Source organism: Vidua macroura, chromosome 29 (genome assembly GCF_024509145.1).
Source record: "Vidua macroura isolate BioBank_ID:100142 chromosome 29, ASM2450914v1, whole genome shotgun sequence".
Taxonomy (NCBI): Eukaryota; Metazoa; Chordata; class Aves; order Passeriformes; family Viduidae; genus Vidua; species Vidua macroura.
Genome location: NC_071599.1, coordinates 3093341 through 3121340, shown reverse-complemented (window position 1 = coordinate 3121340; position 28000 = coordinate 3093341). Strand labels below are relative to the sequence as shown.

Below are 28000 nucleotides of genomic sequence, written 5' to 3'. Positions count from 1 at the left end.
AGCGCGTACGTGCGTGCGCGGCCCCGCGGGCTGGCAGGACCCGGATCGGCGGCGGCGGCAGGAGCTGGAGCGGGGCCCGGGGGCCCACGGCCGCCATCACGGATTTCCTGTGGGACAAGCGCACCGGGCTGGCTGCGAGGACGGTGCGTCGCGGCGCGGCGCGGTGCGGGGCCGCGCGGGCCGGGGCGGGGTGGGTAGGCCGCGGCCGGTGAGGGCGGCGCGGCGCGGGCCCGGTCTGTGGCTCCCGGCGGGGCCGCGGTGGGAATCGGCGGCCCGGGTGCTCCGGCGGGGGCGGCGGGCCCGGATGGCCCGGGGGAACCGGGTCGGGGCCTCCCCGCCGAGGCCGCCCCGCCCTCTCCCGGTGTCCCGGTGCTTCCGGCCCTGCACGGCGGAGGCCCCGCCCGGCGCCGCCGCCATCGCCGTCCCCAAACCGGTTCCAGCGCCGCTGCGGAACGCAGCCCCAGCGCTCGTTCCACGGAGCCGGGGCTTGGCGGGCCGCCAGCGCCGCCTTCGCGCTCCCTTCAGTCCGCGGTTGGAACCCGCGAGGCTCGGGGGAAGCCAGGGCAAAGCCCCCGGTGCGGGCGGTACCGGCCCGTGCCCGGGTCACGCCGGGGCCGGTTCGGCCTGTCCGAGCCCTGCCGGTGATGTCAGCGCAGGGCGGGGACGGGGACGCAGCCGGGGGCATTCTGGACGGGGGAAATTGTCGGGGGAGCTTTTTGGGAAAAGGGAGCTCCGGCTTCTCGCGCGGCCCTGGCACAGACTGCCCAGGGAAGCTGTGGCTGCCCCATCCCTGCGGTGTTAGAGCCACGTGGGACGAGTACTGGAGCAGGCTGGGCTAGTGGAAGGTGGCCCTGCACATGGCAGGGGGTGGCACTGAGTGAGCTCGAGGGGCCCTCCCAGTTAACATTCCGTGATTCTATGATTCCGAAGTCGCGGTGGGGAATGTTTGAGAGCCGTGGGGCACAGCCTGGCAGGGTGTGAGGGGCTGCACCCCCTGTGCCATCTCACCTCGGTGTCCCCCTGCCTCCAGCCTCTCGTGTTCCCCCTGAGGGGCAGAGCTGAGGCTCTGCAGGGCTCTGCTGATGTCCTTTGGGAAGGGAAGGTTTGCTGCCGGGTGATTCTCCGTGGACAGAGGGAAGTGTGTCACAAATCTCCTGAGTTGGAAGGGATCTACAGGCATCAGCAAGTCCTGATGTCCTTCCCCAGGACACCCCAACAACCCCACCCTGTGCATCCCTGGGAGCAGTGTCCAAACCCTCCTGGAGCTCTGGCAGCCCTGGGGCTGGGACCATTCCCTGGGGAGCCTGGGCAGTGCCCAGCACCCTCTGAGGGGAGAACCTTTCCCTGATATCCAGCCAAAACCTCCCTGACACAGCTCCAGCCGATCCCTGGGGTGCTGTCACCGTCACACAGAGCAGAGACCAGAGCTGTCCCTCCTGAGGAAGCTGCAGCCCCCTGAGATCTCCCCTCAGTCCCAGCTGAACAGACCAAATACCCCGAGCTGCTCCTCGTGTGCTCCCCCAGACCCTTCCCCACCCTTGTGTCCCAGTGCAGATGTCACTGGGCAGCTCTCCTGAGGAGCTGCTCTCTGGGCATCCATTGCTGGATTATGCCTTTTTCTGACCCAGAGATGAGGCAAATGAGAGGTGTTTTAAAAATTTTATTCTATTCTCAGTCTCATGTGAAGGGTGAGACAATACAGGTGTTATTCATGTTATCACATTAAGAAGCTAACTATTTCTTAATTACAATGCATTATAATCATTTTTTGGCTTATCAGTTTTAGCCACACCATGCTGTAAATACCTTAAAGCAAATAATTTAAAATGACCCCTTGTGGGTCTTACTACAATGCATCTTTCATAGTTCTGTTTCTCCAAAGTATCTGGCCTTATTTGCAAGGCCACCTTTTGGAACCTCTGTCAGGCTTTGAGGATTTTCTATAAATCCATTTCTCTCAGAGTCTCCCAGGGACTCTGGTGATATCCAGGGCTTCATTTCACCTTCCCTCACCTTCCTTGGTGCTGCTTCCCTCCTTCCTGGGCAGCTTAAAGAGAGAAGGTGCAAAAGCTGTTCCTGGAGCTGTGGACAGTAGAGATGGGTGTGAAGAAGGGGTATCAACCTGGGAGAGAGAACCACGGGGCGAGTGGGAGGTCTCACCTTGTCCTGTGAGGCTCTGGGATCTCTCAGAGGTTGCTCTCCTCTCTCTCAGATCCCCTGGCACACTCACACACGCTGGTTCCTGTCCCATGCAGCTGTTAATGCTGCCCTGCTGTCCCCATGGGGGGCTCACAGGGTCCCTGCTGTCCCCACGGGGTCCCTGCTGACCCCAGGGATGCCTCGCAGGGTCCCTGCCATCCTCACAGGGTCCCTGCTGACCCCATAGAGGCCCTGCAGGGTCCCTGCTGTCCTCACAGGGTCCTTGCTGTCCCCACGGGTGCCTCGCAGGGTCCCTGCTGACCCCACAGGTGTCTCACTGTCCCTGCTGTCTCCACAAGTTCCTGCTGTCCCCATGGGGGCCTCACAGTCCCTGCTGTTCTCGCAGGGTCCCTGCTGTCCCCATGGGGTGCCCCATGGGGTCCCTGCTGACCCCATAGGCACCTTGCAGGGTCCCTGCTGTCCCCAGGGGTGCCCCACGGGGTCCTTGCTGTCCCCAGGGGTCCCCCACTGTCCCTGCTGTCCCCACTGTCCCTGCTGTCCCCAGGGGTGCCCCACGGGGTCCCTGCTGTCCCCAGGGGTGCCCTGCTGTCCCCACGGGGTCCCTGCTGTCCCCAGGGGTCCCCCACTGTCCCTGCTGTCCCCAGGGGTGCCTCACAGTCCCTGCTGTCCCCAGGGGTCCCTGCTGTCCCCACTGTCCCTGCTGTCCCCACTGTCCCTGCTGTCCCCAGGGGTGCCCCACGGGGTCCCTGCTGTCCCCAGGGGTGCCCTGCTGTCCCTGCTGTCCCCATGGGGTCCCTGCTGTCCCCAGGGGTCCCCCACTGTCCCTGCTGTCCCCAGGGGTGCCCCACGGGGTCCCTGCTGTCCCCATGGGGTCCCTGCTGTCCCCAGGGGTGCCCCACTGTCCCTGCTGTCCCCAGGGGTGCCTGCTGTCCCCAGGGGTCCCCCACTGTCCCTGCTGTCCCCAGGGGTGCCTCACAGTCCCTGCTGTCCCCAGGGGTCCCTGCTGTCCCCAGGGGTGCCTCACCGTCCCTGCTGTCCCCAGGGGTGCCTCACCGTCCCTGCTGTCCCCGCAGATGCCGCACTCCCGGAGGTACCGCTCGTCGGAGCGCAGCAGCCGCGGCAGTTACCACGAGCGCTACCGGAGCCGCAAGCACAAGCGGCGGCGGACGCGCTCCCGCTCCAGCAGCAGCGAGCGGGACCGGCGGCACCGGCGCGAGGACAGCTACCACGTCCGATCCCGGAGGTGAGGGCTTGGCGTGGGAGGGCCCTCCGGGGTCACCCAGCGCGGGTGGCACAGGGACGTGTCCTTCTCCAGAGCAGGAGATGCCAGGCTCGCCCTGTTCCAGTGCTCTGCCACCCTCCATGGGAAGAATTTCTTCCTTGTGTAGAGGTAGAACGTTGGGTGGTTTAGTTTATGGTTCTGCTCCCCGTCCTGTTGCTGGGCACCACTGAAGAGTGTCTGGCACCACCTGGCACCTGCCTTGGAGATACTGATGTGCAATAATGAGATTTCCTCTGTCTTCTGCAGGCTAACGAGGCCCATCTCCCACAGTCTGCTCATTAAGAGAGATGCTCCAGTCCTTTAATCACGGCCTAGTCATCCATACTCACCCAGGTTCCATGTGACCTGGGCCTGCTCTGAGCTGTCCCAGCCTGGGCAGTGCTTGTCACCAAAGCCCCTCACTCCCTTCTCAGGGAAACTTCCCTGTGCGACCACCCAGGAGCCCCTCTGGCAGTGCCACTCCACCACCTGAGCTGGGGCTGAGGCCCCTTCACAGAGGTGGCTTCAGTGACCCAATGAGTCTGTTTGACTCCCTACACACCCCACGGTCCCAGTCAGACCAGTTTTCTCACTGGCTCAGCCCTGGTTTCTCACAGCAGAGTCTCAGACATCTCAGTCCTTAAAAATGATTTCATCTTGGTGCAATAACAAAGTAACAGCTCTAGCTGGTGCTTTCAAGGAGGGGTCCTGAACAAAGGATGTGCTGAGCTTTTATCCCTTCACAGTTTCAGTACAGGAAGATCTGGGGTCCTCAGCTCAGAGTGTCCCTCAGTGTCCCTCGCCTGGCTGGGACACAGGTCCCTGTCCCCCTTGTTATGCAAGGGGTTGGCAGATCATGGCTTCTTGCCTCGGGCTCCTACCTCTCAAAGCACTGCAAAAGTTTTGGTGTTCCAAATATAACAAGGACATGGAACTGTTGGAACAGTCCAGAGGAGGCTGGGAAGTTGTTAAGAGGATTGGAGCACCTTCCTCATGGAGGAGGTTGTGAGAGAATTGGGGCTGGGAGCATTTTCTAGCCTGGAGAAGAGAAGGTTGTGAGAGAATTGGGGCTGGGAGCGTTTTCCAGCCTGGAGAAGAGACGTTTGTGTGAAAATCTCACAGCACCTTCCAGTATTAAAAGGGGCCTACAAAGAAGCTGGAGAGGGACCCTCCATGAGGAACTGTAGTGATAGGACAAGGAGTAATGGGTACAAACTGAAAGAGAGAGAATTTAGGCTAGACATGAGGAAGAAGATCTTCCCTGTGAGGGTGGTGAGACACTGGCACACAGGTTGGATGTGGATGTCCCAACCCTCTCAGCGTTCAAGGCCAGATTGTTCAAGACAATCTGGTCTAGTGAGAGGCGATGATGATCTTCAAGTCCATTCCAGCCCCTCAGCATTCCCCGATGTAGGAATGTGCCCCCTGTTGACAGAGTGACTTAAATGATTCTTTGCTTAAAAAGGCAAAAAGTGCAGAAGTTTCTCTCCTCAATTTGGTAAAAAGACACCTCATCAGACCTTTGGGACTTCACCTCAGACCTGGGGCTGCCCAACTGGACAGAGGCCAAGAGGTCCAGCCTAGGTAATTCACTAGAAAAAAACGAGAACAAAGGAAATAATCCCTTTTGTGGGGTGTTTTAGCAGGAGCAAGGACCTCTTGCCCCAGCTCGATTTTTCTCAGTAAGAGCTTTGCTGTTTTGCCTTTTATTAAACCTTTTTCTGTTTCCAACACTACCTCAGAAGCCATCCTGCTAATCTTATGCCATTCGGGGTCGCTGAGCTATCTCGGGTGTTCCTCTGCGAGCTCGTAACAGCCGGCTCAAAGAGTAACACGTCACCCCTGAACCTCCCCCTGCCCAGCTACGACGACCACTCTGCAGACCGAAGGGCCTACGACCGGCGCTACTGTGACAGCTACCGGCGCAACGACTACAGCCGCGAGCGGGGCGATGCCTACTACGAGCCCGAGTACCGACATTCCTACGAGTACCGGCGCTCCCGGGACCGCGAGGGCAGCTACCGGAGCTGCAAAAGCAGCCGGCGTAAGCACAGGCGGAGGCGGCGCCGCAGCCGGTCCTTTAGCCGCTCCTCATCGGTGAGTATCCTGCCGTGCCGCGCCTGCCCTGTAACCTTTCTCTCCCAGGTGCTGAGCTGGGTAAGTAGAAAACTCACTTTCTAACGCTCTCTCGGAGTCGGCTTGAACTGCGTGTTAGAGAAGTTTCGGTGCGGAGCGTTCCTGCCCGCATCCCTGCGCGCCGTGGCTGGCGCTGGCCGGTGCCAGCTGGGCACGGGTGGCTCAGGCCCTGTCTCAGTGTTGCCCGCTCAGGTGGGAGGACAGGAGTGCCCCGCGAGGCTGGCGGGTCCCCAGGGTGGTGCTGCATCTCCTCCCGTTCAGTGATGCTCATGGAGGAGCCCCAGCCAGGCAGGATTTGTGCAAGGCTCCAACAGCCAGCGCTCAGCTGGTCCCAGTCCCAGAGAGCCTGTGACAGGTGACTGCCCCTGTGGTCCCTGTTTCGGGCCCTGGCTCTGAGGGTTTAGAACCTGCTCCAGAGCAGGATCCTCCTGGGTGGGCCCAGCTGATGTGGGCTTTGCGGAGGAGCAGAGCTTTTGGAGCACTCAGCTCAGGTGGAGGCAGAACCATCCCAGGCTCTTCCCAGAAGCATCCCTGGCTTTCTCTTCTTGTCTGTTCTGCTGTTCACCTTCCACTTCTGTTAGACCCCAGACATATTCTCTGCTCTGTGTGTGGAGCTCTCAGTGTTGTCTGGTTTGTTCTGGCTCTGTGTCCAGGGAGGGGACTGGGGGCTGGATTTGGGTCCCAAGTCTGCTGGCTGGTTGCTCCCAGGTATGGGGACACTTAGCTGAGGAACCGAAGGCAGGAATTTTCTCTTCTCCGGCATAAACCTCTTATCTGCCTCATCCCAGGCTGTCCCTGTTGGGTTCTGCTTCTCTTCTGGAAGTTAGTCCTTCCAGGATCAGCATCTTTGGGGAGGGTCTAGGAAGAACTGTCTGTCTTTCCCCAGGCAGTCACTGCGAACTTTCCGTTTTGGATGGATCATTGTATCTAGAGCTGCTTTTCTGAAATCTTGGAATTCATCTTTCCCTGAGTGTCGGGGCTGGGGGAAGCTGTGTGGGCGGTTATTGGAGTGGGACAGGGGTGCCTGTGGGGGCAGCCTGGGCTTGTGCAGGACCTCCCAGCACCTGCCTCCTGCTGCCCTTGCTCTGTGGCGGCCGTGGGGCCGGGGAGCCCCTCCCCGTGGCCTCTGGCCCTCGGCGTGCTCAGGCAGTCCCCAGGACCCGAAGGCCAGTGCTGTTCCTCTCTGAGCCCCCGTGGGAGCGAGAGCAGCCAGCCCTTTCCATGCCCCTCAGCTCCCTCACTCTGACAGCTCTGCTGTCACACTGGTTCGGGTTGGGGCTGTTTGTAGGTTCTTTTTTTTCTTATTTTTTTCTTATTTTTTTCTTTCTTTTTTTTTTTTTTTTTTTTTTTTTTTTGCTACAACGAAAAGCAAACTGTTTTTTTCTTTTCTGAGCTAGTGTGTTGTATCTTGACATGTTCCCTTGCAATATCCCTATCGTTATATATTCCTCTGTGCCGTATGAATTGGCTGGGAATCTCCTCCTGCAACCCCTCCTCAAACAACCATGTGAATTTCCAAACCAACCAATGCGTGACGCTGGCTGCTGCGCTGGTTTGAAAATCTGATTGGTGAATGATGAATTCCCTGTCTGCCTGGGCCAGCAGCGGAGTCGACAGAGCAGCAGAAGGGCCAAGAGTGTGGAGGACGACGACGAGGGGCATCTGATCTATCGCGTCGGCGACTGGCTACAAGAAAGATGTACAGCCAAATCGTAACATAATTTAGCTCTCTAGTTAAGCTCCCATCGCAGTCGCAGATCTGTCTTATCTTTCTGTTTCATTTTATTTTCATTGTTTATTAAAGAGAAACCCTCTCCTTTTCCTTCCCCTTTTGTTAAAGCTACGTTTATATTGTGTATTGTTACTGAAGTGCCAGGGAATTAGGGCAGCTGCCTTGTGCAGCCGGTGTCAGCCTTCCGCTGCTCCGGTCTCTCCAGCTGTGTGCAGGTTAGGTGTTGCAATGCATTCTCCTATGCCCTGTGTATCGCTGCAGCCAGGTCCTGCTCACTCTCTCAGCTCCTTCCCTCTCCTTCTCTCCCTCCCAGATGAGATTATCAGCACCCTGGGGGAAGGCACGTTCGGCAGAGTGGTGCAGTGCATGGATCACCGGAGGTATGTGGGGAAAGGAGAGACCACAGCTGGCAACGGAGCCTTTTGGGCATAACGTGGGAGCCTGGGGGTGAAAATCAGTCTCTTGGTTTCCAATATCCTCTGCTGCTCCAGGCTCTCACCCTGTTTGTGTTGCCCATGTGCTCGGGGAAGCTTCAGAGCTGTTTTGTAGGAGGGAAAGGGAAACCTTCGGTGGACAGCCCCTGTTACCTGCTCAGGGCTCATCTTGTGCTTTCTTCCTGTTTCTCCCACAGGGGTGGTGCACGTGTTGCTCTGAAAATCATTAAAAACGTAGAGAAATACAAAGAGGCTGCTCGACTGGAAATCAACGTGCTGGAGAAAATCAACGAGAAGGATCCTGAGAACACAAAGTGAGTGTGCTCTTGGTGTTCAGCTGGTTTCAGGGCTCGGGTGGAAGAGGTGCTTGGTGTTGTGTGGTTGAATGTGATCCTAGATAGTTTTGGAAGCATCTTGCCTTGCTGGGAGATACAGACTGAGCAGGGAAAGGAGGAGCCTGACGCAGGGGTGACACAGCTGAGCGGCGCCTGCAGAGCTGTTCCCAACTGGAATGTTTCTGTCAGTCTCTGTGTCAGGATGTTTGACTGGTTTGACTACCACGGCCACATGTGCATCTCCTTCGAGCTGCTGGGGCTCAGCACCTTCGATTTCCTGAAGGATAACAACTACCTGCCTTACCCCATCCACCAAGTACGGCACATGGCCTTCCAGGTGTGCCAGGCTGTGAAGTGTAAGTGTTCCCTGCTGCTCTCCCCTGCTTTGGGCTGACCTGGGGAGCGGAGTAGGTTGCACTTCTGCAACTGGTGGCCCAAGCAACAAGTTTTTGCTGTGGTTCTGAGCCTGAGCCTTCCTGCCTGTCTGGAAATGAATCCTCTTCATTTTCTGATGCTTGTGGGCTGGCAGTAGCTCAGAGCACCCCATCATCCACCCCCCTGCACCTTCTGGCGATCAATACAATAAATCTTTGTGCTTCTGCTGAAGCATCGTGGCCTGGGCTTTGCCTGGCTGTTCACACTCAGGTTGAAATGTGGGTTAAACTGGTGCCAGTATGAGCAAACTGAACCAGTGATAGCTTTTTTGGGGGGGTGCAGCCTTGTTCTGCTTCTCTCCCCTCACCCAGACTCTCTTTGCTCCCTCAGTTCTGCACGACAATAAACTCACCCACACTGACCTCAAGCCAGAGAACATCCTCTTCGTGAACTCTGACTACGAGCTCTCCTACAACCTGGAAAAGGTAACACACTGCCTCGACTTGGCTCTCCTCCTGCTGTCCCTGACCTTGCCAGAGGAGTCAGACACAGCCCCAGGGGATGTGGACTCCATGCAGTCCTTCAGGGCTGTGCATGATCTGCCAGGCAGTGCTAAGTGACCCCAGGTGTAGCTGGCTGTGGTTTGGGGCTGAGCTGTGGGGCTGCCGAAGCTTTCCCCTCCCGTGGTGCCCTCGGCTGTGTAAGGCAGGGGCTGGAGCTCCCAGGTGATGGATCCCATTGTCTCCCGTGCAGAAGCGGGATGAGAGGAGCGTGAAGAGCACGGCCATCAGGGTGGTGGACTTTGGCAGTGCCACCTTTGACCACGAGCATCACAGCACCATCGTCTCCACCAGGCACTACCGGGCCCCCGAAGTCATCCTGGGTAAGGTGCCACTGGGTCTCTGCCAGGGCAGGTGTGCCCCTTGAGGGCACTGAGTGCTGCCCGCTGGGCTGGGGAGTGTTGGGCTTCCACAGCATTCAGGAACTTCGTGGGTTTGCCCTGGGAGATGGGAAGTGCTTGATTTAACAGCTCTGCAGTGCTGTTTCCTGACAAGGCCATGCTTACAGCCCTGTCATTATTCTGGGTTTGTTTCACCTGGAGAAAAGGAGGTTCAGGGGGGACCCTCTCACTCTCCACAACTTCCTCATGGGGGCTTGGGCTCTGCTCCCAGGGAGCAAGGGACAGGACAAGAAGAAATGGCCTCAAGTTGTGCCAGGGTTGGACATCAGGAGGAATTTCTTCCTGGAAAGGGTGGCCGGGCATTGGAAGGGGCTGCCCAGGGAGGTTTGGAGTCCCCATTCCTGGAGGTGTCCAAGGAATGGCTCGATGTGGCACTCAGTGTCCTGGGCTGGGTGACAACGTGGGGATTGGTCACAGGTTGGAGTTGGTGATCTTGAGGGTCTTTTCCAACCTTGCTTATTCCTTGCTCCACCATCAGCTGGTGGTTTGGCAGTGCTGCCAGCTGGGCAGTATATTGCCAGCAGAGCACCAGGAGCCTGGCTGGAGCAGGATGTTATTTATTTTTTTATCAGTTATTTCTTTCTAAAAGAAAGAGGGATTTGGACTCTTGGGTTGTAACTAGATCATTTATTTAAACAACATTGTTTTTCAGAGCTTGGCTGGAGCCAGCCCTGTGATGTGTGGAGTATTGGCTGCATCATCTTTGAGTATTATGTGGGTTTCACCCTTTTCCAGGTGAGAACTGTGTTGTGTGGGTATTTCCCAGCTGTGAGAGGATGCTGGCTGCTTCCCTGAGACTGATGGGGGTCCCTCCATCACTGCAGTCTTGTAGAGACACCTAAGGTGTTGTCCAGGAAGGGGTTCTGGGTGGGGCAATGCCCAGGGCTGGAGGCAGAACCACTGGAATCTGTTCCATGCCTTCCCTTTACATTTCTCTCTCCCAGACACATGACAACCGGGAGCACCTGGCCATGATGGAGAGGATCTTGGGGCCAATTCCTTCCCGGATGGTCCGGAAGACAAGGTGAGCAACCCACTTTGGAACTGCCTGCTGAGCCAGCCAGCTGTGTCCCACTGGGGCTGGCACCTTGCTGCTGCAGGGTGTGTTGTGCTCAGGTGTAACCTGCTGCCACCCGTTCCTCTGACAGGAAACAGAAATATTTCTACCACGGCCGCCTGGACTGGGATGAGAACACCTCAGCTGGGCGCTATGTTCGGGAGAACTGCAAACCACTGCGGGTAAGGCAGCTTGGCCCCTCCTCACATTCTCCCTCTGGGCAAGCTTGGGCCAGCAGAAGAGTGGTTGAAGGGAGCCTTGGCTGTCCCAGCAATAGGAAGCTGCAGCAGCCTGAGTTTAATGTGGAGGACAAAGGAGAGCATGGAAAGTTCAGGAAGTGCCTGGGCAAGGGAGGGTGTGTGAAAATCTGTCAGTTTTGGATAGAGGAGTGAAGAACTCAGCTCCAGGCTGAGTGATGGTGTGAACAAAGCAGGGAACATCCCTGAGCCCGGGGAACACCCCAGAACGGGGTGTAGCCTCCTTGAGCCTCACCTTCCCCCTCCACCTGGCAGCGATACCTGACCTCGGAGGCCGAGGACCATCACCGCCTGTTCGACCTCATCGAGAGCATGCTGGAGTACGAGCCCTCCAAGCGTGTCACCCTGGCCGAGGCCCTCAAGCACCCCTTCTTTGACATGCTAGGCATGGAGCCCAGCACAAAAATGTGGGACTCGAGCCGGGACATCAGCCGGTGACGCCACAGGTGCCAGCCAGCCCTCGGATTCTAGCCCCCGTGGAGGCCTGTGTGATTTCTATTCAGACACTTGGTGCTTTTTTTTTTTATACATGAGATGAACTTCCTGGACACGTTTGTAAAGCTGTTAATATGTGAGATACTGTAAATAGCCCAGATTCTGTCGGCCTAGGAGCACCACGGGCCTGACCTGCTGTCGCTGCTGCCGTTCTCGTGAGGCGAGGGGGCCCTGTGTGTCCGTGCTGTAAATACCTTTTGTCCTGTGTTGCTTTGTCTCCTGTTCCTGCCCTCCTCGGTGTAAATACTCCAGGACTCGCAGCTCTCTGTAGCTTATCTGTTTCCTTGTAAGTTATGGAACTGGTGGGACTGCATGGGAATTATTTTTTGGATCAATGGCATAGCCCATCCCCACACCAGAGTTTTATAAGAATTTTGTACAGTCTTTGTGAAAAATAAATATGAAGTGAATAAAGCACCTGGTCTGGGTTTGGCCTGACAGCAGCTGATCCTGGGGTTGTTCTGCTGTGCCCTGTGGGGGGAAGGAGAGGGATGAATGGAACTTTGTGGTCCAGCTGTATCCACCTGCACCACTCCTCCAAAGCCTGCACTGAGTAGGAGCTGCTGTTGGCCATCAGGGCTGCAGCTGGACCCGAGTAGATGCTGTTGTGTGGGGAACTGGCCCTTTCTTCATGCTCTGGGTCCAGTGTTGGGGTGGGAGGCAGAGAAAGGAAGGACAGTGGGACCCTCAGACAGCTGCTCTCTTACCTGAAGGAACCTCTCAGCCTTCCTTGGGGAGCAGTGGCTGCTGGTGGTGGCTGTTGGAAAAGGGGTTGTCAGGAGCCCACATCCAGCTGTCCTACGCCCACCCCAGGGCTGGCTGTGTCTTTTTGACTCTTCCCAGCTCTGCAGGGAGGCCGGGCCTTGCTTTGGGCTGTTCCCTGGGCGTTGTTGGGGCTGTGTCACAGCTGCTGGCAGGGGGGAGAGTCTCACGGGGGTGTGGGTGACAAAAGTGCTCTGCTCAACCCTCTGCTGTGGCACCATCAGGCTGTGCCAGGCTGTCACCATGCAGAGGGGAAAGGAAACGTCTGGTTTCACCTGGATCCTCAGGAAGGGTGACACTGAGGGACCCCCTTGGGCTCCTGATCCCAACTCACCTCACCTGCCTCCTGAGGCAGCAGGGGCAGATCCTGTCCCACTGCCCCTGTGCCCAGCCCCACGCTGAGGCTGGAGGGGAATTAAATTGACTGAGTCATACATCAAGAAAATAACAAACTCATGCTGGTGTCCAAAACTCAAATCCACAGCTTCTACCTCTGCCAGGAGCAGCTCCAGGTTTGGGCTGAGGTGGGAGCTCACCTGTGGGATTCCTATGTCACTCCCAGTCTGTTCAGAGGCTCAGGGGTGTTTGTAGCAGTCTGCTGAGCGCTGGGAGGGGACAGGGCAGGGACGGGTGCATGTCCCGCTCCCCGGATGCTGAGCAGGACCCGGGACGGGGTCGGTGTGCAGTCCACGGGCAGCTGGAGTGGAAGGATTTGGGGATTCCTATAAATAACTGGTCCAGGAGACACAAGAGAAATTCCCCAAGTGCTCGTCGTGCCCCGAGTCCCTCCCTGGCGGTCGCTCCGGCTCGGTGACAGCTGCTGGAGTGGCCCCCGCGACCCCCGGGATAACGCCTGGGGGGACGGGGGGGGCTGCGCGGGCAGCAGGCGAACGGCACCGGGGCCGCCCGGTAAGAGCCGGGAGCCGGACCGGGGGTCGGAGGTGAGGTCTCGGGGGGGGGGACACGCAGGAGGAGCCGCTGTCCCGGCAGGTCCGGCTGGGCGGGGACCCGGAACCATGGGGGAACCGGGGGGCGACGGGCGATGGATACCGGGACACCGGGGGGTGATGAATGATGGGTACCGGGACACCGGGGGGCGATGGGCGATGGATACCGGGACACCGGGGGGCGATGAATGATGGATACCGGGACACCGGGGGGCGATGGGCGATGGATACCGGGACACCGGGGGTGATGAATGATGGATACCGGGACACCGGGGGGCGATGGGCGATGGATACCGGGACACCGGGGGGTGATGAATGATGGATACCGGGACACCGGGGGGTGATGAATGATGGGTACCGGGACACCGGGGGGTGATGGGGTCCCGTCCCGGCCGCCACTGTCGGGGGGACCCGAAAGAAAATCGGGGCAGGGGGTCTGGGGGGAGATGGGCGCGCCGCACGTGACCGCGGGACACGTGGCCGCGTCACGCGCGCGCCCCGCCCGGCGCGTGCGCAGCGGCCCCCTGCGGCGGGGGGGGTCTCCCCGATGACGTCACGGCGCAACGGGACCAATCAGCGGCGGCGAGGGGCGGGGCCTGGCGGCGGCGGCGGCGCCGGTCCCGCGGGTGCGGCGCGCTCCCGCTCCGGTCCCGGTCCCGGTCCCGGTCCGGCCATGGCCCAGCGCGGCGGCCCCGCGGTGCTCCCGGACAACCCCTTCCAGGACCCCGCGGCGCTGCAGGCCCGGCCCGGGGTGCTGGACGGCTACAACCCCTTCGAGAGCGACGCGGTGAGCGGCGGGGCCTGCCCGGACACCGGGGCCCGCCCGTGCACCGGATCTTCTTCCCGGGGAACCGGAGCCTTCCCCGCTGCCGGCGCGGCCTCACCTCTCTCCTCTTCCCCTGCAGCCACCGCCGCCGTTCCAGACCCCTTCGGTAGCGCCGCCGCCCCCGGTACCGGCGGCCGCGCAGCCCCCGCGGAAGGCGAGTCCCACCGAGCCCCGCAACTACGGCTCCTACGGCTCGCAGGTACGGGGGGCGGCGCCGCCGGGCCGGGCGGGCCGGGGGGACTCGGGCGCCGGCGGGAGCCCAGGGTTTGTGTCCCCCGCCCCGCAGGCCTCGGCCGCCGCCGCCACGGCGGAGCTGCTGAAGCGGCAGGAGGAGCTCAACCGGAAAGCGGAGGAGCTGGACCGGCGGGAGCGGGAGCTTCAGAACGCGGCCCTCGGCGGTTCCCAGAGTGAGTGGCTGCGGGGCCGGGCAGGGATGGGACCCCCTTGGGCCCCTCCTCGCTCCTCCTCACCCCGCTCCGTCCGCAGCGAGGCGCAACAACTGGCCCCCGCTGCCGTCCTTCTGCCCGGTGAAGCCCTGCTTCTACCAGGACATCCCCGTGGAGATCCCTGCTGACTTCCAGAAGACAGTTACAACCATGTACTACCTCTGGATGGGTGAGTCTCCAGGGGAGCCTCGGGGCAGGGCCTGGGAGCAGGTGGAAGAATGAATGCCCTGTGCTGCTGCTCTGGGGCAGTTGGGATGAACAGGTGGTCGTGGGGGCTGGGGGAGCCTGGACTGGCTCCTGAGCGCTGTCCTCTCCCTCAGCCAGCACCATTACTCTCTACCTGAACTTCCTGTCCTCGCTCGCCTGGTTCTGCGTGGACCCCACATCCGGTTCTGGGTTTGGCCTCTCCATCCTCTGGGCTCTGCTCTACACGCCCTGCTCCTTCGTCTGCTGGTATCGGCCCATGTACAAAGCTTTCAGGTGCGTCCCTGAGCCCTGTGCACCTGCTCCAGCTCCTGGGGGCCTCTGGCTCTGCGGGACGTGCTCTTCCTCCCCGAGCTCCCTGTTCTCCTGCTTTAAGGAAAGTTTGAGAGCTTCCTTCTGTGGCCTAACCTTGCCCATTTCTTCCTCCCAGGAGCGACAGTTCCTTCAACTTCTTTGTCTTCTTCTTCGTCTTCTTTGCCCAGAACGTGATGTATGTGCTGCAGGCCATTGGCATCCCAAACTGGGGATTCAGGTGCGCTGACCCTGGAAAGGCAAGAGGCGGGCGGGGAAGAGGGAACCCAGGGGCAACGACCTCTTGTTTTGCAGTGGCTGGATCCTGAGCCTGATAGCACTGCGGACTAACACGGCCGTGGCTGTGATGATGATCCTGGTGTCCTTGTCCTTCACGGCAGTGGCCGTGCTGGGGATCGTTATGCTGAAAAAGGTGGGTTAGGATCAAAGCCTGGAGCCGTCCCTTTGGGGGAGGTTTGGGCCCTCCCAACTCTGTTTACCGGGGGCCTGCAGCCCCAGCCCTGACCCCCAGCCTGCTCCTGCCCTCCAGATCCACTCTCTGTACCGCCGCACGGGTGCCAGCTTCCAGAAGGCCCAGGAGGAGTTTGCAGCCGGGGTCTTCTCCAACCAGGCCGTGCGCACGGCCGCGGCCAACGCCGCCGCGGGCGCGGCCACCAACGCCTTCCGCGCCCCGTAGCCCTGCGGGTGCCCGGCCCTGCCCCCCCGGCGCTCGGGGGCTCTTCCCGAGGAAGAGGAAACCCGAGTCGCACTTTCACTGGATCCCCGTGCGTCCGCATCAGCTGTCAGAGGCTGCCTCATCCCAGCTTGGAAGTGCTGGTGCCTGAATCGTCTGCTGCTCTTAACCCCCTTTCCTCACGGACAGAGGCTGTTCTGGTTTGTGCTGGTCCCCTCCCCTCAGCAGACTGGGGGGAGCGGGGTGGGGAGTGCTGAGGCCGGGCCCGGAGCCATCGCCCTCCCTTGCAGCACCAGCTGCTGGGGGCAGGAGCCTCCTCCCGATGGCTGGAATGCTGCTTCCAGGGACTGGAACGGTCACTTGCCTTCCTTGTGCTCTCCTGTTTCCCCACCTGGTGATGACGCTTGTGCGCCCCGGGGTGTGGAGGTTCCCCTGCCCCCCGTGTGCCCAGGGATCCCCATGCTCCGCCAAGAACGTCATCCCCCTCTTCCTCCTGGGGCTTGCTCCAGTGGGACGAGGATGGGGCTGGTGCTTTCCCCAGGGTGTCTTGTCCTTTCGTCCCATCCCTTTCCCCATCCTCTCCCTCTCTTCAGGCCCAGGGACGAGGAGAGCAGGGCAGGGACAGGCAGAGCTCGGGCAGCTGCTGCTTGTGGGGATCCTGCCTTTAGCCCACGTGGACCCCAAAGCCGGGCTGCGTGCCGAGGAGCAGCCCTGGCGTTTACACGGCACCCCCTTGCCTCCAGGGAGGGCTGAACAGCTCCTCCAGTCCCCCTCCCCACCCGCTTCGAGGACTGTGAGCCCTTGCTGCCCCCAGCGCCCTTCAGCCAAAGCCTTCACACTCCTCAGGGGCTGAGCCAGCCCCCGTGCGCAGCCCCGCGCCCCCCTTACCTGCCCTCTGTCCCCTGCCCTGGTGCCCCTGGGGCTCCCCAGGACAGGTCTCGTGCATTCTGCTTCAGTCCATCTCCTCTCGGATGCTCCCGGTTTGTCCCCGAGCTCCGGGGCTGGCGAGAGGCTTTGTGCCTTCAGCTGTGGGGGCCGGTGCCCTCCCGGTCCCGCTGCGGCCGGGGCTCCTCCGCGGGTCCCGCCTCCTTCGCTGCTCCCCGTGTGCTCTTCCCCGACCGCTCCCGGTTTATTTAAGGAATAAATGAAGGTTCACTCTGTTCCTTCGCCATCTCCGTGCGCCTACCGGGGCTGGGGGGAGCGGCGGGGCCGCTGCCGGCGTCGCCGCTCCCGGGGGTGGCGTGGATGGACTACAGCTCCCGTCGTGCCGCACAGGGGCGGCCCCGGAGCGGGCGCGGCCAAGCAGCCGCCGGCCTGTGGGACCGTCCCCGCAGCTCCCGGCGCTCCGCCGCCCGCCTCCAGCTGCGGCCCCGGGCGATCCCGGAGGGCGCGGCGGCGGCGATGCTCGGCCGCAGCCTTCCGCCGGCCCGGCGTGCCCGCCCGCCGCTCCGCGCGGCGCTGGGGCTGTGGGGCGCGGGGCGGACGGACCGCCGGTAGCCGCCCGCCCCTACCGGTACCGGCCCGGCAGCGGGACCCGGCCCTGCGCCCGCCGCCCGCGGAGGATGCTCCGGTCCGGACCGCGGCTCCCGCCTGCTGGCGCTGCCCCGGGGGCCGCGTCCCGGGCGGCGGCTCTCGGACCCCGCGGGGCGGGATGATCTCCCGGCGGGGGCCCGGCGCTCCACCGACGGTCAGGGAGGAGGCGGCGGTCCCGGGTCCGCGCTCTGTCTCCGGCCGGCGGCTCTAGGCCCGCCCCGGCCCGGGTGCGCAGGGACCGGCGAGGCCGGTTCTGTTCTCCGCGGAGCTTCTGGCGGCCCCGGCTCCGCGGGGCCGTGGGCGCTGCCCGAGCCCCCCCGCCCGGGGCAGTGAAGAGCCACCGTCAGCATCCTCCGGCAGGCCGAAAGGTGGAGCCCGGCCCGTTCCCGCAGAGCGGCTGCTCCCGCTCCCCGCGGTCCTGGCGCGGTGCCGCCGGCTGCCCCGGCGCTCCGGGGCCGGCCCCGAGCCGCCGCCCGCCGCGGCCATGCCCTCCCCCACCGACTCCAGCCGCTCGCTGACCGGCCGCAGCTCCCGCAGCCTCACCCACCTCCGCCTCCAGCGCACCTGGCTGCAGGTCCTGCTGGTCCTGGGTCTCGTGCAAGCCATCCTGGGCGTCCTCATCGTCACCTTCAGCCTGGTGGCGGCCACCATCACTCCCTCCACCAAAATCCGTCACTCCTGCCCGTCCTGGGCCGGCTTCTCGGTGAGTGCGGGGCCGAGGCGGCGCGGGGAGGGGGCTGCACTGCTCCCCGGGGGCCGAGCTTGCCGCCGGTCCCAGGGGAGGGCAGCCCCGCTGCTCCCCCACCCTCTGCCCGTGGCTGCCGCGGTGCATTGTGGGAAAATCCCAAGGGCTCCCCCAGGGTGACTCTGAGGGATGGGGACCCCCATGGGGTGCGGGGGAACTGTCCGGGGTACGCAGCCACGGGCAGGGAGGGTGTGGGGGGGGAACCACAGCGACAACGGGGCAGGGACAGGGTGGCGATGGGGGCTCTGCTCTGTCTGCTGGGTATTGGGGTGAGGGCAGCACCCGGGGTCCCCCGCGGATCCTGGCCTGGGTTTTCTGCCCAGCCAGAGCAGCCCGCAGTCCCCAGGCCCTGAATCAGCAGTTTCTCCCATCCTGTGGCGCCAGGGCTGCTCCTGCAGCCCCACTGCTCCTGGGCTGGCTCCAGGCCTGCAGGGACCAGGGGGCTCTGCCCGTGGGCAGGGGCTGCTCGGGGCCCCGCTGCCTAACAGAGCCTTCTCCCTGTGCTCACCCCGGGGCTTGTGCGTCTGCAGCTGGCACTCTCCGGGCTGGTCGGCATCATCTCCTGGAAGCGGCCGCTCACCCTGGTGGTAGGTGTCGGGGGGACACCCTTCGGAGGCGGGGGAGTCCAGGATGGGGAGGCCGAGCAAAGCCCCCGTGCCCCCGGGTGTGCAGCCCGCAGCCCCTCTCCTCCCGCTGCAGATCGCCTTCTTCACGCTGCTGTCGGTGCTGGGCGTCATGCTGAGCCTGGCCGGCTCCATCCTGTCGTGCCAGAACGCGCAGCTGGTGAAGACCCTGGAGGCCTGCGAGAGGGTGAGGCTGAGCAGAGACCCCCGGGCCTCCTCTCGTCCCTGCCTGTGGGGCTCTGGGGACACGGGGAGCTGCGGGGCTGGGGTCTGGTGTGCTGGTGGCTCTCAGGGGATAGCACGGCATCCAGAGCTTCCTGGCAGTGTTTCTTGTCCCCAGGAGAGGGACACGTGTGTCTGCTGCCAGGCCCGCTCGGAGCCCCCGCCCGCCTCCTGCAGCCAGCAGAGCGAGACGCTGACCATGTTCCCCAACCCCAACTGCCGGAGCATCCGTGTGGCACTCAAGGTGGAGGAGCAGGGGGATGCAAGGGCTCCCTGGGAAGCGGCCGCACACCCGGCCATGCTCTGCGGGCTCTGCAGCTCACCCCACTGCTCCCCAGGATCTCCTCTTCAGTGTCTGTGGCTTGACCATCTTCTCCACCATCATCTGCATGCTCTCTGCTGTCGTGTGCTGCATCCAGATCTTCTCCCTTGACATCGTCCATGTGGTGAGTGCCAGCTCTGGCCCAGGAGCGGACAGGGCTGGGGAGGAGGGGTGGTCCCTGGGGTGCCAGGGCAGGACCTGGCCCCAGCCAGGTGCAGCTGAAGGCCCAGGATGCCCATCCCTTGCTGGATCTCTGGGCAGGAGGTCTCAGCTCTCCCTTCTCCCCTCTCCCTGCAGCTGGTCCCACAGCGCTCCAGCTCTGTGACGTTGGAATGCACGTCCCCACCTGACACCTTTCTGCAGAGCATGATGGACTTCGAGGAGTTTGTTCCTCCAGTGCCACCACCCCCCTACTACCCACCCGAGTACACCTGCAGCTCCGAGACGGATGCGCAGAGGTACCAGCTGGGAGCACGGCTGGTAGGGCAGGGGGCCCGGCCGCCCCCAGGCTGGGCTTGTCCCACCCACTGTGGCTTTTCTGCTCTTGCCTCCACAGCATCACCTACAATGGCTCCATGGACAGCCCCGTGCCCCTCTACCCAACCGATTTCCCCCCGTCATACGAGACTGTGATGGGGCTGCGGGGAGACAGCCAGGTGGGGGCCGTGGGGCCGTGGGCAGGGCAGGGCAGGGTGGGCTCGTGCTCAGCTGAGCCCTGAGCCTGCTGTCCCACAGGCCACCCTGTTCGACTCGCAGCTGACAGAGGGCTCCCACGCCTGCACCTGCGACCGCGTCCCCTCCATCGTGCTCAGCGGGGAAGGTGAGCGTTCCCCCCGGGCACGGGGATGGCAGCGGGGCCGTAGCAGGTGCGGCTCTTCCCGGCAGCTCCTCAGCGGTGCCCGTCCTCTCCCTGCAGTCTCCATGGACAGCGGCTCCCTGATCATGTCCGAGATCATGGACATCCCCGGGGACAGCAGCCCCTCGGAGGACTCGTGCCTGCTGGAGCTGCAGGGCTCCATGCGCTCCGTGGATTACGTCCTGTTCCGCTCCATCCAGCGCAGCCGCGCCGATTACTGCCTGAGCGTGGACTGCGTGCAGTGCAGCCACCACGCTCGCAGCCCCACGCTGGGCTTGCAGGGCCCCTTCGAGGAGATGCCCCAGCCCCGCGTGCGGGGCGAGCGATCCTACTCCTGCTCCACCGCGGAGCCCGGCCCCGACGGCATCTTGGTGGGGGGAGCCGTCACCCACAGCTGCAACCGGCTGGTGGGGCCGGGGCGCTGCGCCGGGCCCTGCTTCCCCGAGGTGCGGCTCAAGGACAAGGGCTCCTCGCTGCAGGGGCGCGGGGCTGGCCGCTCCACGGACGCCGCCGCCGGCCGCCCCGGCCAGCCCCGGCGCAACAGCGAGACCTCCTGTCCCTCGTCCCCGGCCCCGGGGCTGGCCCCGCGCCCGCTCCTGAGGTCACACAGTGACCCCGGCGTGCCGATGGCCGGCCGTGCTGGTAGGTGACAGCGACCTCCGGGACGGGATGGGAGCGTGGCAGCGTCCGTGCGGTGCAGCCGGGATGCGCCGCAGGGTTTGGCTGCGTTTTTCTGCGGCCAGGTGGGATTAGAGCCGCTCTGGGAAGGAACGGGGGGAGCAGGGGAGGTCTGCTGGTCTGGGAGCAGGGGTGCTGCAGGGTTGTGCTGCCTGGGGGTGCACAGCTGCAGAGGCCTGAGAGCTCTCTCTGCTCCCAGCAGATTTCAGGGAAGTACTTTATACCAAAGCACTGGAGGACACCGTGTCTGACTCCTCCGCTGATACAGGTCAGGGCACTGGGATGTACTGGGATACAAAGGGGGCATGGGGGGTGTCTGTAGCCTTCTGGGGGTTGAGCTCACCCTGTTGGGGCTGGAACAATGGGAACCAGTGGTGGGACTGCTCCTGCTGACTGGGGATGGGAGACAGCAGGACCCCAGGCCTCTGAGGACAGGTCTGCTGGAAGCAGCATCCTGGGGTCTGACAGTGGGGACAGGTCCATCAGAACAGTGTCCTGGGGATGATGAGGAGGACAGGACTGTCAGAGCAGTGTCTCAGGTCTGGTGGTAGGGATGGATCCATCACAGCAGTGTCCTGTACCTGTCAGTGGGGACAGGACTGCCAGAGCAGTGTCCTGGGTCTGGTGGTGAGGATTGATCCATCAGAGCAGTGTCCTGGCTCTGACAGTGGGGACAGGTCCATCAGAACAGTGTCCTGGGGATGATGAGGAGGACAGGACTGACAGAGCAGTGTCCCAGATGGTAGGGATGGATCCATCAGAGCAGTGTCCTGGTTCTGGCAGTGGGATGGATCCATCACAGCAGTGTCCTGTGCCTGTCAGAGCAGTGTCCCGGGTCTGATGAGGAGGACAGGACTGTCAGAGCAGTGTCCTGTGTCTGACAGCACCCACTCTGCAGGGCTGTGCTCTGAGGCCTGCCTGCTCCACCGTTCCCACTGTGACTCCCCGCCGCTGCTCCGGGCCGGCTCCGTGGGGAAGAACAAGCTGCCACCCTGCAAGAAGGTGCCACAGCAGCTGTCAAAGACAACCACTCGCTCCCTGGGGGACCTCAAGGGCTACCGAGGCACCCGTGGGCTGGTGGCCAGGTTCCTGCAGAGGCCCAAGCGCAGCCTGGCAGCTGGCATGGAGGTGTCTGGGCACAGCTTCCACGGGCACAAACAGGTGGGTTCTGGAAGCTATAGGGGATGGGCAGTTCCTCTTTCCCAGAGAACTCCCATCCACATTCTCCCTCCTTTCTCTCCCCATCAACACCTCCACCCTGGCCCTTCCATTGTTTCCGTTCCCCTGCTACACCCGCATTGTGTCGGCACCCTGGCTTGCAGGCAGAGCGTTCTTCCTGCAGCTCTGTCCTTGCCCAGCCCTTCCTGGGGGGCAGCTCCTTTTCCTTGATCCCCACTGGAGCCACAGGTGGGAAAATCTCGCCTGTTGCAATGGCTTTGGCTTTGCCCCTGAGTCACTGCACCTGGAGGCAGTTGCTGGGACACCCCGACAACTCAGCTTTACGGGAGTCCTTGCGCAGCCCGGGAGGCCTTGACGGGAACCAACCTGTCCCAGATGCCAGCGTGGGCGCGTGATGCACGCCTCTGCCGTCCCTGTCACCTCTGTCCTCCTGCCCCGTGTGCCACCTGGCCGCACCGGAGCGTGGAGGGTCGAGCACAGGGGGGTGAGCGCGGGAGGGTGCCACGGGTAGGGGTGTCATGGGCAGGGCTGCCATCCCTGTGGCTGCAGCTCGTCCCCACGGCTTGCAGGTTCCCTGGAGTGCCTGGCCGGGCGCAGAGCGGCCCCACGAAGGAATCCACCTGCAGAGCTGCGGGGACCTGAGCTCCACCTCGTCCCTGCGGCGGCTCCTGTCCGCGCGCCGGCTGGAGCGCGGCCGCCCCCGGAGCCTCAGCGGGGCCTGCAAGGAGAGCGCGCTCTGAGGGCACGGCCTGCGCAGGGACCCTCTGCTGCGGGGAGGGAGTCCCGCCCTGGGCTCAGCCCTGGACATTGCTCGGACATTGCTGCTGCCCTGGTGGGGCTGGGCCCTGCGCTGCTGCCCTGGGGGTTCGGCTGGGCCCCTTCCCCAAGCAGGGCTGGGGTTTGGGGCTGGTCCCCTGGGGTGTCTGGGGGGCCGGGACAGCTGTGCCTGTCCCCTGCCTGTCTGGGATGGTTATGCCTGTTCCCTGTCCTGTCCCTTGTTCTGGACATGCCTGTCCCTTGCCCTGTCCCTTGTGCCAGCTGTGCCTATTCCCTGGGAGGCCACGCCTGTCCCCTGCCCTGTCCCATGTTGTGGCTGTGCCTGACCCACGCACTGGCCATACCCTGTCCCCTGTGCCAGCTGTGCCTGTACCCTGGCACGGCCGTGTCTGTCCCCTGTGCCGGCCGTGCCCGTGCCCTGGGGCAACCATGCCTGTCCCCTGCCCCGGCCATGCTGGCCTTTGCCCTGTCCCTTTGGCTGGCTATGCTGGCTCGATCCCCACTCCCTTGTGCCAGCCATGCCTGTCCCCTGCCCTGTCCCCTGCACTGGCCGTGCCTGTCTTCTGCCCTGTTCTTTTGGCTGGCCATGCTGGCTTGATCCTCGGTCCCCTGTGCCAGCCGTGCCTGTCCTCCAGGACGACCTTGCCTGTCCCCTCATCTGTCCCTTGTGCTGGCCTGGTCCCTGGCCTCCTGTGCCAGCGCGCCCGTACCCCGGAACTGCCATGCCTGTCCCTTGCTCTGTCCCCTGTGCCCGTGTCCTCTCCAGGCCCTCCGCCCCGCCCCGTTCGCTCCCGGTGCGGGTCCCGGTGCCGCTCCCGGTGCCGCTCCCGGTGCTGGCAGTGTCTGTTCCTCCCCGCCCGGCTGCGCCCGGGCCGCGCTGCGGGGCCGGTCCCGCGGCCACTGCCCCTCGCTAGAGACCGAATAAAGGTGGTCACCGCCGCCCCCGGGGCCGGTGTCACGGGACGGGCGGGGCCGAACGGGGCGGGGCGGGGCGGTCAGCTGACCGGTCACGGGGTGCCGGGTCCCGGTTTCCCGGTAGCGGCTTCGCGGGACGGGGTGACCGGTGCTGTCGGAGCGTGGGGAGGCAGCGGGGACTGGGACCGAGACCGAGACGGGGACCGGGACCGAGACCGAGACGGGGACCGGGACCCGGACGGGGACCGGGACCGCCTGCGCTTCTCGGGGAGGGGGCGGGGGGAAACGACCCCGCGGTTCCCCCGGTTCGCGGTGCCAGAAGCGGCGCGGGGGAAGGGCCGGGGTCAGGCCCGCCCAGAGTCGGTGCCGTTCCTGCACCGGGTGTGGGCGGGACGAGCTGCCCGGGCGCCCTTAAAGGCAAGGCCGGCGGCGGAGCCGGTGCTGCCGGGCCGGCTCCGCGCGCACCGGGAGCGGCGGGGCTATGGGGGCTGTCGGTGCCCTGTGCTGGCGGCTGCTGCTGGTGCTGCTGGCCGTGCACCGGGCTGCAGGTGAGCGAGGGGGACCCGGGGGTACGCGGTGGGTGGAGGGGACGGGGGTCCCCGGCTGGGGAGGAGGAGGGAATACCTTTGGAGTCCGTGGTCTGGGATGCCCGGGAGTTGTCAGGGATGCCCGGGAGTTCTCCGGGGGTCGGAGGCAGCGCGGATCTCGGTGCTCGGGAGGTCCCGGGGTGTGGAGCACGGGAGCAGTGGCGTCACCCCCGGGGCAGGCGGGAGAGCTGGCAGGGACACGTCCCTGAGGCTGCCCCCACCACCCTCCCGTGCCCCCCAGGCGCCCGGCCCTGCAGCCCCAAGTACTTTGGCCGTGATGCCATGGTCTGCGTCTGCAACGCCACGTACTGTGACACGCTGGACCCCCTGGTCCTGCCGGCCCCCGGCTCCTACGTCAAGTACGAGAGCAGCAAGGCCGGCAAGCGGCTGGAGCGGAGCGAGGGGAAATTCCAGCGCAGACTCTGCGCCCCAGGTACTGCCACGGATGGCAGGGATGGGACGGACCCTGCAGCAACCCACCGTCATGCTGGGCTCCTCTCCCTGCAGATGTTGTCCTCACGCTGGACACGACGCAGCGGTTCCAGAGGGTGAAGGGGTTTGGTGGCTCCATCACCGACGCGGCCGCCATCAACATCTTATCCCTGCCAGAAAGAGCACAGGATCACCTGCTGCGCTCCTACTTCTCTGAGGAGGGTAGGATGTCGGGGACACAGGTGGGATGGTGACAGGGGTTATGGGTGCTGGCTCATCATGGACACCTGGTGTCCCGCTGTGCTGGCAGGGCTGGAGTACAACCTCATCCGGCTCCCCATGGCCAGCTGCGACTTCTCCCTCCACGCCTACACCTACGATGACGTCCCCTACGACTACGAGCTCACCCACTTCAGCCTGCGAGACGAGGACACCAAGCTGAAGGCGAGCGGTGGGAGGGAGCAGGGTGGGGTGGAGGGTCACAGGGGCTGAGCTGAGTGGGCCCCTCCGCCTCCTCCTGCAGATCCCCCTCCTTCACCGAGCCTCGGCCATGAGCAAGCGGCCGCTGTCGCTGTATGCCAGCCCCTGGACCTCCCCCACGTGGCTGAAGACCAGCGAGTCCTATGTGGGGAAGGGGACGCTGAAGGGGCAGGCAGGGGACAAGTACCACAAGACCTGGGCCAACTACTTTGTACGGTGAGGAGCTGCTGGGGCTGGAGGACCGGGGCGATACCCGGGGGACTCTCAGTGGTGGCACTGGGGGCTCCTCACGGCTCACCCCTTCCCCCACGCCAGGTTCCTGGATGAATACGCCAAGCACAACGTGACATTCTGGGCAGTGACAGCAGAGAACGAGCCCACGGCCGGGCTGATCAACAACTACCCCTTCCAGTGCCTGGGCTTCACGGCCGAGCAGCAGCGCGACTTCATCGCTCGGGACCTGGGCCCGGCGCTGGCCAACAGCTCCCACCGCCACGTCCAGCTCATCATCCTGGACGACAACCGGCTCCACCTCCCGCACTGGGCCAGAGTGGTCAGTGTGCTGGGGGGATGTGCCAGCGTGGTGACCCAGGACAGAGCCCCTGTCCTTGTGGGGGGCTCGGGTGCTCCGTCCTGAGGAGGGCTGAGCCTCTGGCTCTGCCCCATGGGATTGGCTCTTCTCCCTGCCAGGTGCTGGAGGATGAGGAGGCAGCTCGCTACGTCCACGGCATCGGCATCCACTGGTACCTGGACTTCATCGGTCCCATACAGGACACGGTGTTGCCCACTCACGAGCTCTTCCCTGACTACTTTATCCTGGCCACGGAGGCGTGCATTGGGGCCCATTTCTGGGAGCGGGATGTGATTCTGGGCTGCTGGGAGCGGGGGAACCAGTACAGCCACAGCATCCTGACGGTGAGGCCCCTGCATGCTGGGCCCTGGGGAGGGTTGTTGGTGTTGGGCAGGCACCTGAGCTGTCCTGTTGCAGAATCTGAACCACTTTGTGGCCGGCTGGACTGACTGGAATCTGGCCCTGGATCTGGAGGGGGGCCCTAACTGGGTCAAGAACTACGTGGACAGCCCCATCATCGTGGACAGCAGTGAAGGCATCTTCTACAAACAGCCCATGTTCTACCACATGGGGCACTTCAGGTGGGTTGGAGCCCACAACATGTGCTAAGCTGCCTGGGCTCCAGCAGCAGCTTGTCCTGAGAGAATCAAGGCAAATTTGGCTCGAGAGGAGCTCTGCTGAGGTCTCACTCCCACCCTGAGCTTGCTTCTCGTTTGTCTGTTCAGTAAATTCATCCCCGAGGGCTCCCAGCGCGTGGGGCTTGTTGCCTCCAGGGAGTCCAAGAAGACAGCGCTGGAGTACACGGCTTTCCTGCGCCCTGATGGGGCTGTGGTTGTGGTGGTTCTGAACCGGTGGGTGACGCAGCCTGGGCCCCCTGTGTGGGACCCCCGTCCCTTCAGCTCCGTGTGGGACCCCCGTCCTGCCAGCCCTGCGTGGGACCCCACCCCGTTGGGGCCTGTGCAGGTGCTGCAGGTCTGACCACCGTGCTGTCACCCCCAGGTCCCCACAGGACATCACCTTTGGGCTGGCGGACACCGTCGGCCTCATGGCGGCCGTGGCTCCGGCCAACTCCATCCAGACCTACCTGTGGCAGCGGCAGTGATGGCCGAGACGCCCGTGGCCGGCCAGGGGCCGGACGCAGCCGGGCCGGACGTGCAGCCCCAGCTGCCCGCGGGCTCGGGCCGGGGGAGGCGTCCCCGGGGCCGTGGCAGAGCCGGACTGGGCCGGGCCGGGGACGCTGTTTGTGTGCAGGAGGGCCGGGGGCACCGGTGCCCCTCAGGGTGGAGACCCCACAGGCTGTGAACGCTGTGTTCTGTTCTGACATTAAACACGGATGCTGCCTTGATGTCTGCGGCTGGAAGAGAAACCTCCGGGTCCCTCCCCTGCTCCTGGGCACTGTGGCTGGGTGCCACCCCGGCGTGGAGCCTGCTGGAGTCTGGCGAGCAGCGCAGAGCGCCCGGAGCGTGGTGGGGCAGCCCCTCTCCCTGCCCAGCCCCTGCCCCTCTGCCCACCTCAGCTCCCCTGGGGCTCACGCTGCTGAGAGATGCTCCAGGCAAGAGTCTGCTCCCAGTTCCAAGCACGCGTTGCCTGGCTGGGGCCGAGCAGAGCCCGGGTGTGCTCCTGCTGCCGTTGGGGACAGGTTTTAGGACCTAGCAAGCGGCTCGGGATTCACCCTAAATGCAGATGCTCTGGGTGCTGCATCAGGAGCAGGGACGAAGCACTTGGACACCCACCCTCGATGGAAGGGCTGAGCAGGGATTGCGGCCAAGCGCCAGCTTTCTGTGCTTTTCCTGCCAATCCGGAGCCACCTGCAGCCTGATGTCAGGCTGGGGCTGTGTGGGTCACGTCTCTCCCAGACCAAGGCCCGAGGCCAGGGCTGGAGGCAGGGCCAGCTCCAGGAGCATGGCAGCACTGGGGCTCAGGGTCCCAGCCAGCTCTGGCTGAGCCCCAGCTGCTGCTGGGGATTTTCTGGGACAGGGAGGCTGGCCAGGCTGCAGCAGCCCTGCCTGTCCCCCATGGGGACTGATCCGAGGGGTCCTCACTGTGGTGAGGAGACTGGGGGTGCACCCACCGCAGATCTGGGGTGCCTTGAGCAAGCGGGGGCAGGACCAGGAGTGGGTGCTGAGTGTGGGCGCACCCAGGAAGGAGGGAAGGGAGCTGGCAGGGTGTGAGAGCTGGAGATTAAGGCAGGGAGGTCATAATTTCAGGGCGAGGAGGGCGGCGGGGCCCCTGGGCTGATGCGTGCGGGTGGGATGTGCCCAGGGGTGCTGTCAGGACTGACAGCCGCGATGCCGCGTGGGCTGAGCACAGCCCAGGCGTGGCCAGCGAGTGCCAGTGTCACCCTGGCACACTGGCACGCCACGGAGCCCCAGGGATGCTGCCCCTGGGACCCCGCAGCTCCGGGAGCTGCCGCCAGAGCCCTGGGGAGAGCGCCCTGCTCCTGCCCCGAGGCTGTTTGTGTTTGTCCACAAGAGGGAAATGTTTCTCCAGGATCAAAACTGCAGCGAGGCCCATCCCCATCACCCTGCTGCCAGCATCCCCCTCCCGGTGCGGGGCTGCTCCCCCACCTGTTTCTCACTTACCTGTCCCGGCGCTCACAGCTGGTGGCCGGATGCTGAATCAGCCTGGTCCACGTGCCCTCGTCCCTGCGCTCGGCTCGGTGCTCAGGGACCGACTGGCTCCGGGATAAACGCGGCGGGGGCGAATC

The 28000-nt window shown here is 63.6% G+C and overlaps 4 protein-coding genes and 1 long non-coding RNA gene across 7 annotated transcripts; 4 read left to right on the top strand and 1 right to left on the bottom strand.

Annotated features, from left to right (window-relative positions):
- The first annotated feature begins 22 nt into the window (after nucleotides 1–22).
- On the top strand, nucleotides 23–11617 carry CLK2 (CDC like kinase 2). 2 transcript variants are annotated; one of them, XM_054001105.1, is made up of 13 exons: nucleotides 23–143; nucleotides 3234–3403; nucleotides 5284–5518; nucleotides 7163–7256; nucleotides 7603–7669; nucleotides 7921–8037; nucleotides 8248–8414; nucleotides 8824–8918; nucleotides 9187–9316; nucleotides 10047–10129; nucleotides 10339–10418; nucleotides 10543–10633; nucleotides 10964–11617. In XM_054001105.1, the coding sequence occupies exons 2-13, from the start codon at nucleotides 3234–3236 to the stop codon at nucleotides 11144–11146; spliced, it is 1512 nt and encodes a 503-aa protein (XP_053857080.1). In that variant the 5' UTR covers nucleotides 23–143; the 3' UTR covers nucleotides 11147–11617. The 2 variants fall into 2 exon arrangements, with proteins under 2 accessions (XP_053857080.1, XP_053857079.1); XM_054001104.1 differs by having other exon boundaries at nucleotides 7160–7256.
- Nucleotides 11618–12299: 682 nt separating this feature from the next.
- Nucleotides 12300–17533, bottom strand: LOC128820463 (uncharacterized). Its single transcript, XR_008440908.1, has 3 exons — nucleotides 17471–17533; nucleotides 12502–12662; nucleotides 12300–12369 (listed from the first exon to the last, which is right to left on the bottom strand). It is a non-coding gene; the product is annotated as an uncharacterized LOC128820463 (long non-coding RNA).
- Nucleotides 13511–16533, top strand: SCAMP3 (secretory carrier membrane protein 3). The gene is made up of 8 exons (XM_054001149.1): nucleotides 13511–13699; nucleotides 13818–13937; nucleotides 14025–14145; nucleotides 14225–14353; nucleotides 14505–14664; nucleotides 14819–14920; nucleotides 14995–15112; nucleotides 15230–16533. The coding sequence occupies exons 1-8, from the start codon at nucleotides 13586–13588 to the stop codon at nucleotides 15374–15376; spliced, it is 1011 nt and encodes a 336-aa protein (XP_053857124.1). The 5' UTR covers nucleotides 13511–13585; the 3' UTR covers nucleotides 15377–16533.
- ENTREP3 (endosomal transmembrane epsin interactor 3) lies at nucleotides 16908–23247 on the top strand. Of its 2 annotated transcripts, none has more exons than XM_054001055.1 (12): nucleotides 16908–17609; nucleotides 18182–18238; nucleotides 18351–18461; nucleotides 18615–18740; nucleotides 18835–18942; nucleotides 19116–19276; nucleotides 19375–19474; nucleotides 19554–19638; nucleotides 19735–20316; nucleotides 20555–20620; nucleotides 21251–21513; nucleotides 22101–23247. In XM_054001055.1, exons 1-12 carry the CDS (start codon nucleotides 17391–17393, stop codon nucleotides 22269–22271), a joined length of 2049 nt encoding a protein of 682 aa, XP_053857030.1. In that variant the 5' UTR covers nucleotides 16908–17390; the 3' UTR covers nucleotides 22272–23247. The 2 variants fall into 2 exon arrangements, with proteins under 2 accessions (XP_053857030.1, XP_053857029.1); XM_054001054.1 differs by having other exon boundaries at nucleotides 20552–20620.
- An 87-nt stretch (nucleotides 23248–23334) lies between these two features.
- Nucleotides 23335–26638, top strand: LOC128820364 (lysosomal acid glucosylceramidase-like). The gene is made up of 10 exons (XM_054001101.1): nucleotides 23335–23771; nucleotides 24052–24243; nucleotides 24318–24464; nucleotides 24553–24686; nucleotides 24766–24938; nucleotides 25038–25275; nucleotides 25413–25637; nucleotides 25711–25874; nucleotides 26019–26144; nucleotides 26293–26638. Exons 1-10 carry the CDS (start codon nucleotides 23705–23707, stop codon nucleotides 26393–26395), a joined length of 1569 nt encoding a protein of 522 aa, XP_053857076.1. The 5' UTR covers nucleotides 23335–23704; the 3' UTR covers nucleotides 26396–26638.
- The last annotated feature ends 1362 nt before the right edge of the window (nucleotides 26639–28000 follow it).

Excerpts from the sequence above, each read along its gene's own strand:
- CLK2 (XM_054001104.1), top strand. The coding sequence starts at position 3,234 with ATGCCGCACTCCCGGAGGTACCGCTCGTCGGAGCGCAGCAGCCGCGGC. Across the intron at positions 8,415-8,823 it reads GGTGTGCCAGGCTGTGAAGT|TTCTGCACGACAATAAACTC; the intron begins GTAAGTGTTCCC and ends TTGCTCCCTCAG. Across the intron at positions 8,919-9,186 it reads TCTCCTACAACCTGGAAAAG|AAGCGGGATGAGAGGAGCGT; the intron begins GTAACACACTGC and ends TCTCCCGTGCAG.
- SCAMP3 (XM_054001149.1), top strand. The coding sequence starts at position 13,586 with ATGGCCCAGCGCGGCGGCCCCGCGGTGCTCCCGGACAACCCCTTCCAG. Across the intron at positions 13,700-13,817 it reads ACCCCTTCGAGAGCGACGCG|CCACCGCCGCCGTTCCAGAC; the intron begins GTGAGCGGCGGG and ends CTTCCCCTGCAG. Across the intron at positions 14,921-14,994 it reads ATCCCAAACTGGGGATTCAG|TGGCTGGATCCTGAGCCTGA; the intron begins GTGCGCTGACCC and ends CTTGTTTTGCAG.
- ENTREP3 (XM_054001054.1), top strand. The coding sequence starts at position 17,391 with ATGCCCTCCCCCACCGACTCCAGCCGCTCGCTGACCGGCCGCAGCTCC. Across the intron at positions 19,475-19,553 it reads GGCTGCGGGGAGACAGCCAG|GCCACCCTGTTCGACTCGCA; the intron begins GTGGGGGCCGTG and ends GCTGTCCCACAG. Across the intron at positions 19,639-19,734 it reads CATCGTGCTCAGCGGGGAAG|TCTCCATGGACAGCGGCTCC; the intron begins GTGAGCGTTCCC and ends CTCTCCCTGCAG.
- LOC128820364 (XM_054001101.1), top strand. The coding sequence starts at position 23,705 with ATGGGGGCTGTCGGTGCCCTGTGCTGGCGGCTGCTGCTGGTGCTGCTG. Across the intron at positions 25,638-25,710 it reads ACAGCCACAGCATCCTGACG|AATCTGAACCACTTTGTGGC; the intron begins GTGAGGCCCCTG and ends GTCCTGTTGCAG. Across the intron at positions 25,875-26,018 it reads TACCACATGGGGCACTTCAG|TAAATTCATCCCCGAGGGCT; the intron begins GTGGGTTGGAGC and ends TTGTCTGTTCAG.